The 17362-nt window shown below is 41.9% G+C and overlaps 1 protein-coding gene across 1 annotated transcript in view; it reads right to left on the reverse strand.

Annotated features, from left to right (window-relative positions):
• The window catches only part of LOC144772297 (uncharacterized), a 444202-nt gene that overhangs the window by 359087 nt on the left and 67753 nt on the right, over positions 1 to 17362 (reverse strand). Inside the window, 3 exon segments of the mRNA XM_078656524.1 lie at positions 6031 to 6047; positions 12930 to 12981; positions 13019 to 15980. Coding sequence (XP_078512650.1) covers positions 6031 to 6047; positions 12930 to 12981; positions 13019 to 15359 — 2410 coding nt within the window. The 5' untranslated portion in view covers positions 15360 to 15980.

Consider the following 17362-nt stretch of genomic DNA (forward strand, 5'->3'; position numbering starts at 1 on the left):
GTACCCCCTGCACCATGGCATAGTATCAGCATGGATTTGATCACTGATCTCCCTAATTGTCAAGGGTTCACTACCATATATGTTATAGTAGACATGTTAACAAAGATGTCCCACTTCATCCCTTTAAAGAAATTACCATCTTCTAAAGAACTCGTACAGATCTTTATAGAACACATTGTGCGGTTACATGGCTTACCATCTATTATCATCTCAGATAGGGGTGTCCAGTTTGTTTCCCGATTTTGGCAAGGTATGTGTAAGACACTTGGTATTGTCCACTGCATACCATCCGCAAACTGATGGACAAACAGAACGCACAAATCAAACTTTAGAAACATACCTCCGATGTTTGTTAACCACGATTGCAGGTACTTGGGTGCCCCACTTCCTCTGGCAGAATTCACTTACAATAACAGTGTCCACTCCTCTACTGGTGTCTCTCCCATTTTCTTTGCTTTTGCCCACCATCCTAGGTTTTTGCCTATTACCCTCCCTACAGAAATTAATAGAATACCGGCTTTGCAGGAACATCATCAACACCTCAGAGTCAGATGGCAAGAAGCATCCAATGAGTTAGCTAAAACGAAAGAATTAATGAGAAAACAAGCAGATAAACATTGGACGCCTGAGCCTGAGTACCATGTAGGAGAGAAAGTATGGTTATCTACACGAAATACGAGATTAGAAGGATCCAGAAAGCTACAACCTTGTTTCCTTGGTCCATATGTAATCAAAAAAGTACTTTCTCCAGTAACCTTACACTTACAGTTTATTTATTTATTTATTTATTTATAGTGTTTTATATAGCGCGGACAAGACCCGTGGGTATCAGAGCGCTTAACATAAAAAGATTACAGATTACAGATTGACATTATAGTAGCAATTATAACAACAAACATATATGAGGTAGTAGGCGATATGCTATCAGGGGTGATTAGATAAATATATTCCTAACGCCTGTGTCATTAGCATTAGGAGGTGCATAGGCTTAGCTTGTGTCATAGTCATATCGTCAGGCTCGGTGAGGTAGGGTTACATAGCATTATCAGTACAAGTCCATGGGTAATTAGCAATAAGAGTTGAATAGGTTTAGCTTGTGGCAAGGATTAAATAGATAAACCAAGTAGGGTAGAGAATGATATCATTATGGGTGTGAGATACAGTGTAGAGATCACATATATATGAGGTAGCCTTAAAGTGTACAGCCGAGGCTTGATCGGGAATCAGTCATTTGTCTAATTGATCTTCAAATTATTCATGATGAGTCCGATCTTCTTTTGTCTTGAGTGTTCATACTAATGGTCAGTAGGTATCTCTATGTAGGGTATTTACTCATCAAGTGGTTCTTCAGTTCCCGTTTGAATGTTACAGTGTTTTGAATCACCCTGATGTTAGGAGGGAGTGAATTCCAGACTCTGGGGGCGGCCCCGGAGAATGCTCGGTCATAGGTCTTTTTCTTCCGGAAGAAGGCCGGTCGTACTAGCAACTCTTTAGCGCTTCTAGTTGGTCTGTTACCTCCCGATAGCTTAATTTTCTTGGCTAGATATGTAGGTGTGTTGTAGTGAACCGCTTTGTGGGTAATACAGGCCATCTTCATTTTAATTCTAGCTTCGTAAGGTAGCCAGTTTAGTGCCTTTAGGTGGGGAGATATGTGATCGAATTTCCTCGTTCCCGTGATGAGTCTTGCCGCAGCGTTGAGACAGGCTTTTAGTGGTGCAGTGGATGTTTTCGGTAGGCCAGCTAACGTGGTGCAGCCATATTCAATTCTCGAGATCACTAGTGATTGGATAGCCAGTTTTAGATCTGCTTCTGAGATAAAGGGTTTCAGTTTTCTTAGATAGTTCAGGTGGAAACGGGCGCTCTTGGCCATTGTGTTGATGTGGTCTTTCATGTCGAGGTTCTCATCTAACGTAATTCCTAGTGATTTAGCTGAGTTAATTAGGGTCGGAGTACAGTTTAGCGCAGTCACCAATTTAGTCCATTCTTTTACCTCTGGTTGACTCCTTGCTGGTGATATTAGTAGGAATTCTGTTTTATTGGCATTGTTTCAGATGATTAGCTGTTAGCCATTGTAACGCTCGCTTTAATGTTTCATTCATTAGGTCAATGTCATCCCGGCAGGCGATCTTCATATATATTTGCGTGTCGTCTGCGTACATGTGATAGGAAATCTGTGACTTTCGAAGAATCTCCGTGAGAGGTTCTACATACAAGTTGAATAGATCTGGGGATAACGTTGAACCTTGCGGGACCCCTATTGCGTTAGGGCACGGGGAGGAGATTGCTTGGTTGACCAGGAATAGTTGTGTCCTGTTCTGTAGGAAGGAATTAAACCATTTCAGTACGTTTCCAGATAAACTCATCCTGTCTCGTAGCCTGGTCATCAATAATTCGTGATTTACAGTGTCAAATGCTGATGACAAGTCTAGTAGGATCAGTAGGCACGCATGATTTTGGTCTAGGGCTTGTAAGGCGTCATCAACAATATGCAGGATCGCCGTTTCAGTACTATGTCCGGTTCTGAAACCTGATTGGCAGTCATCTAGTAATGAGAACTTAGCGATGTGTTGACTCAGTTGGCCCTGCACGCATTTCTCAATAAGTTTGGCAAGTAAAGGGATGTTGGTCACTGGTCGATAGTTCTTCGGGTCTGTTGCATCCGCTGTCGGTTTTTTGATGATGGGAACTACCTGCCCAGTTTTTAGGCAGTCAGGGAGGGTCCCTTGTGCAAGTGAAGCATTTATTATCTCAGTCCAGATCGGAACTAGGGTGTGGCTGATTTCTCTTACACACTTTGCCGGTAAAGGGTCTTGATAGTGGTTGTTCGGTCTAAGTTCTGCTAGCGTTTTGGCGATCTTTCCCTGGTCATATAGTTCAAATGTGTCCCAATTTGCCTTATTTTTTGTTTGAAGACCTTCAGTTGTCGCATTAGCCTCATTTATAGGTGAGGAAGGGTCATGAGGTTAGCTGCTGCACTTGTGAGCTCAACTTCTAGTAGTTTGTTTTTTTCCGTGAAAAATGAAGAGAATTCCTCGCAGCTTATGGGAATTTTTGAGTTCTCTTGAGTCGTTTTGGCTAGTTTATTAGACTGTTGTTTTAAGATCTCGAAGAGTTTTCTTGGTCTGTTTGTGGCATTGTCGAGTTCAGCCCTTATAAATTCTTTTTTGGTGTTGATTATCTTTTTGTTATATTGTTTTCTAGTTTTTCTGAGGGCTTTCAGCTCAGGGGAGGAGGGATGTTGTCTCCATTTCCTTTCAGCCATTCTCAGTTTTCGCCTGTCCTCGTTCAATGCCTCATTAAACCAAGGATTTTTTGGCTTTTCTGAGACACTTTTCAGTTTTTGAGGCAAGGTGTCATTGACTATATTACCGATCGAGGTTATGTAGTGATCCGTCAGCTCGTTGACATTGACATTCTGCCTGTTGTTACGAGGCTTCAGGTCTTTCTCACATCTTTCAACCAGTAGTTCAATATTAGCTTCTTTTGTATCTCGAATCAGTTTTTTGCACTTGCGGGGTTGCACAGTCCTGCCCTTTTTCATTGTGGGTATCGCGAATGTTATGGCGTGATGGTCAGACCAATCACACGGGTCTATAGCAAGGATTGAAGTCTCTTTGTTTCTTGAAATAATCCAGTCTAGAGTCGCTCCTTGTGAGTGAGTGGGCTGGGTGCATGCTTGCGTAAGGTTTAGCTCATTGAGGAAGTCTTTAATCGAGTTAACCATTTTGTCATTGCCGTCGTCCCAGTGGAGGTTAAAGTCACCTAGGAATATGTTGTTGGCATCCGAGTAAGAGTTGGCAGTTATGATCTCTATTAGTTGCTCTGTGAACTTTGTGTTATCTCCCGGTGGGTGGTAGAACGCATGCAGGTTATAGCTTTGATTATTTAGTGAACTTATGTTAAGACCAAGGTATTCACAGGATTCTATGGGGTCAGATTGGAATTGGTTGACCTTAATCTCCGAACGGTGAATGCACGCTATACCTCCTCCCACTTTCCTTGGTCTGTCTAACCTGACAATGTTATATTGAGGTGGTACTAGGAGATCAATGGTAGGAGATGATGATTCACTGAGCCATGTTTCCGTGAGGATGGCCAAGTCGATTTCCTTGTTGATGATGAGGGCGGCTATATCTGACGCATGTTTAGTTGCCGAACGACAGTTAAGAAGTAGGCATTTCAGGGCTTTCTGTGAGTTAACGGGGTTTTCATTTTCAGTTTCGGTTGTAGTTACCTGAATATGTTGTAAGTTGTGGTGGATTGCTTTCCTGTCATTCTTTCTGGACGTTCTATTAGAGTCAATAGGTACAATTTCGATATACTCCTCCTTTCCCCGAGCCGGTTGTTCATAAGATCGAAGTAAGGCCAGGGCTTCTTCATTTGATAAGGGATTGGTCCTGTTTGGTCTGTTGGGTCGGAGTACAAGATTCTGGATGTGTGAGACCTTCGTGTGCGTATTTATCGTCATCTCCCAGATTTTCTCAATTGTCTTTGCGACATTCATCGAGTCTTGTGCAAGGTTGCCTATTAGTTTCTTGAGCTCATTGACTTCTTTCTGTGTTCGGGTAGATTTCTTATGTGAGATAGACCTGGCTGTATGCGTTCTACATTTTACTCTCCTCCGTGAAAGGTCTGTTCTCATTGCCACCGATCTTACCGCTGTATCCTTAGTTTTGTTATGATTCTTGACTTTATTAGGGGTGTCTCCATTGCTTCCCATGTTGTTAGGTGTAGAGGGTGTTTTTCTGGATAAGGATCTATGGAACTCCAGACTCGCATTCGAGGGAGGTTGGGGAAGGTCGATAACCTCTACCTTGTTCTTTTTGTAGATATCTTCATAGGCGGACTCACTCGGAGCTGAGCCACCCTCTTCAGGTGTTGTGGCGTCGTGTGGTATCGGCAACGGCTCTTCCATTGGTGCCTGGTTCTTCTCTTTGTTTCGAGGGTTAGGAGATACCGCTATCCTTTCAATCTCCTTCTCCGGTATGGCCATCGCAGTTTCAGGTAAATCTCCGGCGTTAGGGATATGATTGTTCCGGCAGTCCGTTTGGTTGGCTTCTCTGGTGACAGAGTTGTTTATGTCATTTGTGATATCTGGTGGGGTCATGTTTTGTTGATGATTAGGTCTTTCTATGGATTCCTTTAACGTTTGGAAAGTTATCTCAAATTTCTCGAGTTCTTTGTTCGTTGCTTGTATCAGCACAATTCCTGTTTTATACATAGTAATGCATACTTCTGTATTACATCTTTTAGTTAATGAGGTCGTTATTTTATTTGCAGTTACCTGCAAATATGAAAATACACCCTGTATTTCACTGTTCACTGCTCAAGAAGTATTCACCTCCCTTAGTACCTCAATATCCTCCTCCTCCAATTATCATTGAAGGCGAAGAGGAATATGAACTGAATAAAATCCTTGATTCTCGCAGACATCGAGGTAAACTTCAATATCTCATTGACTTGGTGGGTTATTCCCCGGAAGACAGATCATGGGAACCAGCAGACAACATTCATGCTCCTAGACTACTCCGTAGATTTCATGCCTTACACCCTACAAAACCTAGTCCAGGGAGGAGGCCTTTAGGGGGAGAACTGTTAGGAGAAGAATTTAGGTAGAGGTCAGAGACCCACATTGACAAACGTACATCGGTATCTTACTCCCTTTCTGACAAAACCCTGATTTGTGAGACGGTCCCTGGAGCCCTTAAGAGCCCGCCTCTACCGTAACGCTTTGCTTGGCTTACTGCTTCCTAGTTGTGACCAAGCCCCCTAACTCCAGTTCCTGTTTGTCTTTGAGAACCTTGGCTCCTGTTCGAGCGGTTGCTCGATATTATTAGAACGATAACCCCTCTCCTCTTCTGGTGGCGTGTTGTACGCTCTGTTTCCCCCTTCATTCTATGTTGAGCGGCGAGCCGTTTTTGGACTTCCGTTCTTACAAAGCGGCTTTTAGGGAGCTCCGCATTCCCCTTCTTCGGAGCTTCCCTCTTCAAAGCGCTCTGCCGTCTCACGTACCTGTCCTGCCCCGCAAGTGCTCGTGTGTTCTGATCCTCCCCCAGAGCCGGACAACCAGTATCTCCTGCAAGTGCTCGTGTGTTCCGCTCCTCCCCCAGAGCCGGACAACGAGTATCTCCAGCAAGTGCCCGTGTGTTCTGCTCCTCCCCCAGAGCCGGACACGAGTCTCACCCGCAAGTGCCCGTGTGTCCCGCTCCTCCCCCAGAGCCGAACAACGAGTCTTGACATTGTTTTGTTCTTCCTCCAGTGCTCGTGTGTTATGCTCCTCTCCCCGAGCCGGACAACGAGTCTTGACCTTGTTTTGTTTACCCGCACTCTCTCGTGTGTTCCGCTCCTCTCCCGGAGCCGGACAACGAGGCGTGCCAGTATTTCCTTTTTTTCCGTACACTCTTGTGTGTTCCGCTCATTTATTCTAGAGCCGAACAAAGTGAGGTGTTACTTTCATTTCGCCATATCTTCCTAAAGATATTTTTAGTCAGCTTTATGGGTGCCCTGTTTGCACTTTGACTCTCTTGCTTCTTCCTGCCAATTATCACCTTTATTGGAAGAAGATATACAGAGTGATTCCAACACAGTTTTGGGGTGAGTGAAAACCTACTGTTGTGTGTCAATGTTTATAGTGGTCTCTGATCTAGTGTATCTTTTGTATATTGTCACGCTTCTTTGTGTTCTTACAGTTTCCTAAACCTTCAAGCTGCTGCGACTGAATACCTGACTACATCATCTGGGGAAGAGTGGTGGTCACTCTTTGGTTTATTCCCCACACTTTTAGTGAACAAACACTAGTGAGCACATACTCTGGTTCTCCTGGTGCTGTTTGTTGGAAGTGTGTGGAACTTTAATCTTCGCTCCTGTGGAAAATCGTTGGATTACTGACAGTATGGATCATGTGAGTCTTTTGTAGTTCTTTCTGTAAAAGAACTACTTGCTCCCAAAGCATTTTATGCTTTATCGTATTTGAAACCGTTTTGAACCCAGTTCTGCACATACTCATTGTAAGATTGGATGCAGTGATATGAATCGCACACTATGAGTGTGGGGAATTCGCGATCGGTATTTTCAAGCGCCATCTTGAAAGCCTGTAGTTCAGCTCGCTGAGCTGTACAGTCTCCGAGTGATTGAGTTTTAGTGACCATAGGTCTAAATTTGCCTTCGCGCCAGCGACCTTTAACAATCGCTCACGCAGCACTATAGGCTTGTTTACCCCCAATTGCGGTTCGTGCTGATCCGTCTGTATATATTATACAGCCGTAAAGTTCTAGAGGCAGAATCTCGGTCGGCAGAGGACATTCATATTGGAGAAATTCTTGTGTTTTCAGGCTGGGATCAAAAACGTATTCAACGCCTGTTACAGCAAGAGAGTTAACCCATTGTATCCATCTCTGATGTAAGGCTTTTGCATTAGGAATGCTTGCCTTTGTTACTGCCTCTAAGGAGGGTACAGGTGTAACGATCATTATGTGTCTACCCTGTGCGAGAGCTCTCTCTTTTGCTACTGCTGTTTGAACCGCTATCAGAATTTTCTCAGTAGAAGTGAATTTCATTTCTGCTTGTGTGTACAAGTATGATTTGTAAGCTACTGGTACCATTTCTCATTCATTAATGGTTATGTACGTGAATCCGCATCTCCCTGGGATAATTCGGATCACAAGGTTGCGCATGTTTTCGCGTGTGTCTAGTTGTGTTTTCACTAACATGTCTGTCTGGACTGATCGCAAAATTTCTGTGTGTTTTTGTGTCCAATTAATCTGTTTGAAATCAGGTTTGATTAATTCGTAGAGAGTTTAACCCTTTCTGCGTAATTTAGAACATAAGTTCTTCCAAAATCCAGGAAACCTAGAATTGACTGTACGTTTTTCAGCGCTTTTGGAGGTTGGAGCAGCGCACATTTCTCTAGAAAGTTTGCTGCCAGGCTTTTGCCTTCAGTTGACAACTCATATCCCAAAAATGGGACATTGAGGTGGGCAATTTGTGATTTTTTAAAGTTGAATTTATACCCTTTAGATGCGAACCCAAGTATTATGGTGTTAACTCTTTTTAAGTGTACGTCCAAGTCATCGTCCGTAAGACAGATGTCATCGACATAAGATAATGCCTCATCATCGTACGTTTGTAGTAACTCTGTTACCCTGGCTGAAAATAACCCTGGGCTATTCTTGAATCCCTGGGGGAGACGGCAGAATTGTCGCTGCGTCCCCATTATTGAGAAAGCGGTCAAATGTCTGCTTTCTGGTGCAATATTGTGACAGAAAAAAACATTTGAAATACCTAATGTTGTTTTATATTTTTTATGTACTATGTTATTCATTAGTGCTGCACTATGGGCATGTTATACTGCAAAAGTTTTGCAACAAGAGTTTAGGTGTCTGTAATCCAACACTAGACGATATGAATTGTCTGGTTTGGAGACAGGAAACAAAGGATTGTTCAATGGTGAGGTGCATGTTTCAATCACCCCTTGGTATTCAAGTTGATTTAAAATCTCCTGGACTTGTTTTTTAGCTTCTTGCTTAACTGGATCCTGCCTATGTGCAGTGGGCTGATTTTTTAACTGGATTTTATGGTGAGGAGAGTCCTCATCCCATCCTACATGATTTTTATATAATGCTGGAGCATGAGCTACTGCCCATTTTCTGGCATATGTGTATTTTTTATGAATTGGAATGTGATTTGAGAAGGCTGGCATAATTATCTCGTCGCCATGTGGGCACTCCAACAAATTCAGGTGGCCAGTCTTGGTCAGCTAGAAGAATGTCATAGCCTTTAGAAAGCTTTTCCCAAAATAGTGCTTTTATTTTTCTGGTTATGTCCCCCTCCATCCAAAGTGTTACTTCATATAACTTGCGGGGTACACTAACCCTGGTGTCCACAGTTTCAACTTGAATGTATTAATTCATGCCCACTGTCTCCAGATGATCCTTCAGGATCCTGCGAACTATGCGGACTTCTGCTGCACTGTCTAGCATTGTTTGAGCCCACTGCATGTCTGATTTTTATGCTTGCCACCTTCTTTTTCGAAAATTGAGATTTTTTACTTTGATGAACGGGTTCTTTGTCTTTGGACTTGACACGTTCTTCCTTGTGTTCTGACCGTCCTCTTCTTTCCGATTTCTGCGAGGAAGTCTGAAAAGATCGAGAGGGACGTGTATCATTATCTTGATATCTGTCAGGTTTTTTTAAATTATCCCCATTTCTAAGGTTATATCTCTTTTCAGAGGGCTCCCGTGGGGGAGACCTGTCTCCCTGATCTTCCTCTGGACTGAGAATGTTTTTCTCTAGGAGGAATCTGTTTATTATTTTCCCACTTCTTTTTAATAAAAACTTTTTCAGGATATTCAGTTAGTTGGGGTTTTAAAGGTTTCCCCCCTAAACTATCTCTACCTAATTCTTCATAGGATTTTTCAATAATTCTAGCAAGCTCATATGGTTGTTCTGCTATATCTGTTTCATTTAATTTTTGGCGGATTGCCACGGATGCTGCTTCACCTTTAATGTTAGCTAATAATATAGCTGAGACCTGTTTGAAATCTTTCAGTAATTTCATACCCAGATTTAAAGCAGTTTCTGGACCGTATTCATTTTGAATCTGTCTCAGAACGTCTGGTATTACCGCCATTGATGGTACACCATGTGTTTTTGTGTAGATTGAAGCAAAAACTGTACCCCAAGTGTCACAGTCCTCCACATGCGGTACAATCCCCATTGGTAAACAGACTGTCAGAATTCTGTGTTTTTCATGAGATGTACTATCAGGAAATACTGCCTCTATTTGGGTCATTTTTTGAGCTAACCAGAACGGGATTTGTTCCCGTGTTGCGGGTAATTTACCAATGACTGATTGTATAGTCTGAGGTGTAATTTTGTTTTTGTTTTTTCCTGGTACGGGGTGTGCTGTGGAATTTTTATGGCAGGTTGGACTGTTATAGTCCGCATGACATATTGAACCAATTGTCTATGTATTTTAATTAACTGTTTCAGCTGAGCTAACCGTTTTCTATCTGACATATTCTCTATGTCAGGATGTGGTGTATAGCTGGCTAGTACCGGCCATGTAGCTCCTGGTCTACCTAGTGGACCGAGCCTGGTAATGTGATTTTGATGTTGTAGGGCACCATTAAACCAGAGCTGATGCTCTTGGTAAGTTAGTGGAATTTCAACGTCCTCAAAAGGAACGTATTCCGCTGGAGGTTCCTCTGGTTTGTAGTAGTGGAACTCCTGTGTTACTGGATTTGCTTGTGGAAAAGTAATCCATGAATAGAATACCTCTGTCTGTCGATATTCATGTACCTCTATCACAAATATAACTTTACCACCTCTCGATGATACCCCATTTTCTGTAAGTTTTATAGTTATGGTTTTTCTTATATTTACCGGGATGATTATAGCATCCTCATCGGTTTCATCAAACCCTGTAACGTCTAAACCCGGTTCGTTCGCATTTACTGCAGCTCCACCGGTTGCGTTGTTGTCGTTATTTGACATTGTTTAATGAAAGTTTGCAGAACAAGTTTCAAGGAAACAAAGATTAGGTGCACAATATTTTGGAACACTGTATCCTTCAATGTTGAATGAACCAGAAACTAATACATAGGATTTTAGTCCTACTCAGTTTCGGCGGATATTATGCCCTTTCACCCACTCCAGACGTCTATTGGAGTTTTTACGGGAAAGAGAGGTCTGTGTGAAAAGCACGACTGAGTTCTCTAGTATCTAGCGTTAAATTATCGCCTTACCAAACGTTGGGCGCCATGTAGTGTAGTTCCTTTATTCCCAATAGGCTCTGCGCATTGGAATAATATATACTGTAGTTTAGACGTAGGACTGAGGTCTACTAGGTCTCTACCGAATATATTAGACTTAATAGTGTGTGCCAGCTAGCTCAGAGGTCACTAGAAACTTTCTCGAATAAACAAGAAGGGATTAGTTTCTGACAACCGCATAAACATGACAACTTTGTTTCCAATAATTAAGAAAGCAATCTCTAGAGTCGCGGAAACAATAGACAGCTATTTCACTGAGTCAATCGTGCATGCTTCGTTTCACCAGAGGTGATGAGAAAATAGAGAGGCAGGCGTTTTCAATGAAAAGGTATTTATTGAACAGTCTTCTTTCTCAAGCATTGGAAATGAACTGCTACAATAGTAAAACTGGTTATAAAGTACAAGGCATATAATGCGAACATTATCATAAAGTAGTACTGTAAAAGCATGATATGGTTTCTAAGCCATAAGTTGCCTAAAATGTATAAAATACATACAGTGATAAAATGATGACTAAAAGTATTCAACTGGTGTTTCTAAAATACGCCTACCCCGGTGTACCTAACCTAAGTCTAGTACGAGGGAAGAAGTAAGTGAGGAGTAGTTTAAGTTTAGTAGTTTCTCTGCCAGGAATCTATTCCAAGAATTCTCTTAAGGGTCTAATCAGCTCCGTACCTTGGTTTTAGAATGAAGGAGAACTTGTATCTCACTCTCAGGACTCGATCTCCCAGCAACCCGCAAGGGTAGCCTGGAAACACTGGAGCTGGATTTCTCGGCAAGAGAAAGGACAGCGTCTCTCAGTGCGTCAGCTTGGAGGGTCGGCTTCCTTTGGCACTTGCTCCTGCAGGGCGTCGGGCAAGTAGTTAGTTGATCTGCTCCAAAACCACCCTGTGTTTGGTTGGGCAAATGTGGGCATATTTATACCTTGAAGGTGCAGAGTTTGACGCATGATTGGACTTAATAACGTCACTCAAAGACTGAATTCTTTGAAAACTCCTGGATTTCTTGGATAACTTAATATTCATGCAGGGGGAAGTCCCGAGCTGCTGAGGGCGGGTTTCTCCAAGAAATCGTTGTCGATTCTCGGAACTTGGTGGAAGTAGCCATGCCGTATTTTGGCTGCAAGGCTTAGTCCGAATATGGTAATGATTTCTATGCCTATATAAGGATAGAATTATTATACCTATATAAGGGCATGAATCGGGAAACTTTACACTAGGGTCCTAGATTCGTTTACAACACCTTTGTGCAGTTTTGCACCAGAGCTGGGGCTGAGGGCCCCAGCAACCGGTTTGGACTGGACTATGCATGGAGCACCTCCCTCGACAGGAAACCTATTGTCCAAGCCTCCCCTGCCGGAGTTTCGTCCAGCAGCAGGAGGTCAGACTCATGTCTGTGGCAGCAGCATCCATTTTGTGATGCTGGGGCTCTGTTTAACGTTTACCGGGTTTAACAGTAACTACATGTCTTCTCCCTCTAGAAGGGTTGAATGCTATCCCCGCCACCAGGACTGGCAGGGGGGGTAGTATTCCAAAGTGTTTGACACCTTACCCGACATGTTTTGATAAAGCCAAACCAAAGTTAGTATTAACCGCGAGGATTATAATGCACTTAAGAGAATATGGTATGGCTATATCATAGAACAGCTATTAGGACATGGTTCCAAAAGTGGCAGAGGGGCTCAGCTCATGCTAGGGCATCCTCTCATATAAAACCAAGCACTCTGCCTCCAGGATTGTCGAGGCCTACCATAGGAGTGGCTTATAGGTGTATATGTGTCTATATATAAATGTAGAAATAGGGATACTATAAGTAAGGGGTGATTACACCACCTTACCCAGGCTGTGTGAACAGACCTGTGGTGACAGTTTGTAGGGCCAGCCAGGGGTGGCATAATACATGTTGCAGCCCCTAGTAGGCCTTGGATGCACCTATGCCCTGGGTACCTATGGTGCGCTATACAGGGACTCACAGAGGTGACCCAATACCCAATCTGGTATGTACCTAAAGTACATGGTTATCATTTAGAGAGAGAACAGCTAGGCTGTGGTCCTGATTAGCAGGGCCACAGCCAGTATAAAGTCGAAAAACAAGAGAATCACAGCAAAAAGTGGGGGTAACCATAGGAAGCAGACCCTACTCTCCAACAGTGGTCACTGGTATTTTTGCTTGAACGCCTTGTCACATTCAGAACATTTACACAGCTTTTTCTGCTCCTGTAGAATCAGCTGCCCAGCTACTGGTTTCCCCAGTATGAATTAGTTGATGTACGATCAGCTTCCTACTTGTGCTGAAAACGTTGTCACATTGACTATTTTCATCTGGTTTACCTCTAATGTGATTTCTTTGATGTAGTGATAACTGGTCCTTTCGCTTGAAAGCCTTTCCACATTCATAGCATTTGTATGGTTTCACTCCAGTATGGGTTTTCTCGTGTAGTTTCAGTGATTTATTTGTAGTGAAAGCTTTATGACACTCAGAACATTTATATGGATTTTCACCAGTGTGATTTCTCTGATGCAACAATAAACGTCCCTTTTCCATGAAAGCCTTGCAACATTCAGAACATTTATAAGGTTTCTCACCAGTGTGAGATCCCTGATGTAGAATCAGCTGCCCCTTTCTAGTGAAATCCTTATCACATTCTAAACATTTAAATGGCCTCAATCCAGTGTGACTTCTCTGATGTACCAATAAATTACTTTTTTGCTTAAACCTCTTGTCGCTTTCAGAGCATGTATATGGTTTTTCCCCAGTATGGTTCCGCTCATGGATTGTCAGATCACGCTTTGTAGTGAAAGCCTTGTCACATTCTGTACATTTATACGGTTTCTCCTTTCTGTGAATTCTCTCATGGAATGATAACAGGCGCTTCTCCTTGAAAGCCTTGTCACACTCGGTACATTTGTATGGTTTCTCACCAGTGTGGTTTGGCTGATGTCGTAGAAGCAGCCTCTTTGTGCTGAAATCCTTTTCACACTGAGTACATTTATATGGTTTCTCCCCAGTATGTTTCTGCTCGTGTAGTCTCAGTGATCTATTGGTAGTGAAAGCCTTCTCGCTTTCAGAACATTTATATAGTTTCTCGCCAGTGTGAATTCTCTGATGTAACGATAAACTTTCAATTTGTTTAAAAGCCCTTCCACATTCCGAACATGTATATGGCTTCTCGTCAGTGTGGGTTCCCTGGTGCAATTTCAGCATCCTCTTTGTAGCGACAGCCTTGCCACATTTTGAACATTTATACGGCTTCTCACCTGTATGATGTCGCAAATGAATTATCAACTCCCCATTAGTAATGAAAGCCTTGTCACATTCAGTACATTTGTATGGTTTTTCCCCAGTGTGCCTTCTCTGATGTCGTAATAAATTGCTCTTTTGCTTAAAAGCCTTGTTACATTCACTACATTTATGCAGTTTCTCCCTGGTTTTGTACTTCTGATGTAGGACAAGCAATCCTTTTGTAGTGAATGTTTTCCCACATTCAAAACATTCATATGGTTTCTCACCAGAATGGGTTTGCTGATGTAGAGCCAGCCGCACCTTTACTGTAAAAGCCTTTTCACATTCAGTACATTTATATGGTTTCACGCCAGTGTGGTTTCGCTCATGTACTGTTAGCCGTCCCTTTATAGTGTAAGCCTTATCACATTCACTACATTTATAGGGTTTCTCACCAGTGTGATTTCTCTGATGTAGTGTCAACGATTGTTGTGAAGTATAGGCGTTAATACATTCAGAACATTTATATGGTTTCTCACCAGTATGCCTTCTCTGATGTACTATCAACAATATTTTTGTAGTGAAGGCCTGTTTACATTCAGAACATTTATAGGGTTTCTCACCAGTATGATTCTTCTGATGTCGTGTCACATGTCGTTTGGTACTGAAAGTCTTGTAACACTCAGAACATTTATATGGTTTCTCACCAGTATGATTTCGCTGATGTTCTATTAACGTTCTTTTTGTAGTGTACGCCTTATTACGTTCAGTACATTTATACGGTTTCTCACCAGTGTGATTTCTCTGATGTAGTGTCAACGATTGTTTTGTAGTATAAGCCTTATTACATTCAGTACATTTATACGGTTTCTCACCAGTATGTCTTCTCTGATGTACTATTAATAATACTTTTTTAGTGAAGGCCTTGTTACATTCAGAACATTTATAAGGTTTCTCACCAGTATGATTCTTCTGATGTAGTGTCAATGATCGCTTTGTATTGAAAGTCTTGTTACACTCAGAACATTTATATGGTTTCTCACCAGTATGATTTCGCTGATGTACTATTAACGGTCTTTTTGTAGTGTACGCCTTATTACATTCAGTACATTTATACGGTTTCTCACCAGTGTGATTTCTCTGATGTAGTATCAATGATGTTCTTGCAGTATAAGCCTTGTTACATTCAGGACATTTAAATGGTTTCGCACCAGTATGGTTTCCCAGATGTGCTATCACTTCTCTCTTTGTGTGGAAAACCTTTTCACACTTTGAACATGGATGTAGTTTCTCGTCAATGTTATTGTCTTGATGCAATGATAAGCATCCCATTTTCTCAACAGCCATCTCACGATCTAAACACATTTATGGTGTCTCACCTTTCTGGGTTCTCAGGTATGTCCTCAATTTTCTCTCTTTAATAAAAGCCCCATCACATTCACTGTGTTAATTTAAGGTTTAAGTTGTCTTCTCCTTGCAATAACTAATGATGCCATTCAGGGCAGGATATAGCTTCTCCTGGTGCAGCGCCATCAGTGTAGATATGATCCAATTTGCTTGAATTTGCCGTACATGGAGCACCGATACTTTTGTTGGATATGAATAACCTATTTTCTGTTTACTTCATCAAGTGACTCAGAGTTCCATTTAGTAGTAATAGATTGTCATGTTAACAAGACACATAGCACCGCTTTGCAGAGTATTAGAAACTGAGATTGTCTGCATTTGAGCTCTTCTCATATTAATAACCATTTGCAGACCATGTTTGGGGGAAATTAACGTCTCCAAGATACGTTTCATTTCATTAGCAGGATCAGTGCATGTAATATAGGTTTTGATTCTCTGGTGCCTGTGAAATCTTCGCAGTAGCCATGTCTGTCAGAATGGTATACACATGTCAATGCTTTCATCGCTAGTCCCACAGACGACTCTTTTCCGAAAAAACTTGAATATTTCTTTTTTCATTTCGTTCTGCAATTAATTCACCTGTTGGAGTGGAATATATATGTGAAATCAGTGTTGGAGGAGTTAAAAATATAGAAATAAAGCTTAATAATTCATTCTAAAGTTGCAAATTACATGTTCTATATAAAAAGGAGAAAATTGAAACCTGGCATACAACTTAAATCAATTGAGGACACTAGGATCGTAATGGCATCTGTGCCGTTTGAGCGCCATATTTGCAGCATGAAATACCGAAGAGAGCAGGTGATGGGTATCACAAGGGCCCCATGGTAACAGCATGGATTAGCAAAGCAAACAAGATATGGGGCAGCCAAGGACACACCAAAGCAGGGATTAACAAGAAAAGCATGGTATACGTGGCACAAGGGCCCAACAAAAACAGCCTAGATTAGCAATGAACACACTATACAGGTAACACTAGGGCCACATTGACTATGGATTACTGACATAATATCGATGCAAACAATATCAAAACACAAAAATATTGGACATAAATATTGACTTCCTATGCTTGACCCCTTCCATGCGTCGGGCGGCCCCCGGCAGTCCGACGTCACGGTGGGCGTCTGCGTCGGACGGCTGGGAGCTGTCCGATCTGCGCACGCGTGGAATTTTCCCGCACCGTGGGGAAATTCCAGACGCATGCAAGGGGTTAACTAGTAAACCACAAATCTTGATTATACATAGTAATCACAATATTTTCACCCAAAAATTTAAATATTCATTAAAAAATATACAAAATAACACTCAACAAAAACAATTACTTCTGATACACCCATAACATTTTATATACAAGCTTAAATTACTAATCAACTAAATATTGACTAAAAAATATATAACTAAAATGATAACAAAACAACCCTAAGAACATATAAACACACAAAAACATTTATCGTCCAACCTACATTTTAATAAATATATATGTAGCTGTATACTTTCAAAAGTATCAAACAATATATCATACATAAAAAAATATTTAAAAATGTGCGTTTACCATAGAAGGACTGAACAAATGAAACCAATTCTAATGAAAACTAAATCAATCAATAAAATGTTAACAACTTTAACCAATAAAATCAAAGAAACATTTAAGGGGCTAATTACGAGTTCAGAGGTCTCGAGACTGCTGGACCAGTGGTGGCTGTCCGCCTGCAGTAACCTAGGTGGTCTGACTGCATGAATACGAGTCTGGCGGTCAGACAGCCACCGGCCTGCTACAACTACTCCGGCACTGCCAGGACCCTGGATCCTGTGGTGCTAGCGGTGTGCAGAGCCGGGAGGAATGGAGGCGATGCCAACCGGGGCACTACCATCCATATTATGAGTTGCATTTCATCAAGCCTTTTCATGGTGGTGAAACTGCCATGAAAAGGCTGGGGAAAGGCTAAGAGGCGGCTCCAAAC

This window comes from Lissotriton helveticus, chromosome 8 (assembly GCF_964261635.1).
Source record: "Lissotriton helveticus chromosome 8, aLisHel1.1, whole genome shotgun sequence".
NCBI classification, from domain to species: Eukaryota; Metazoa; Chordata; class Amphibia; order Caudata; family Salamandridae; genus Lissotriton; species Lissotriton helveticus.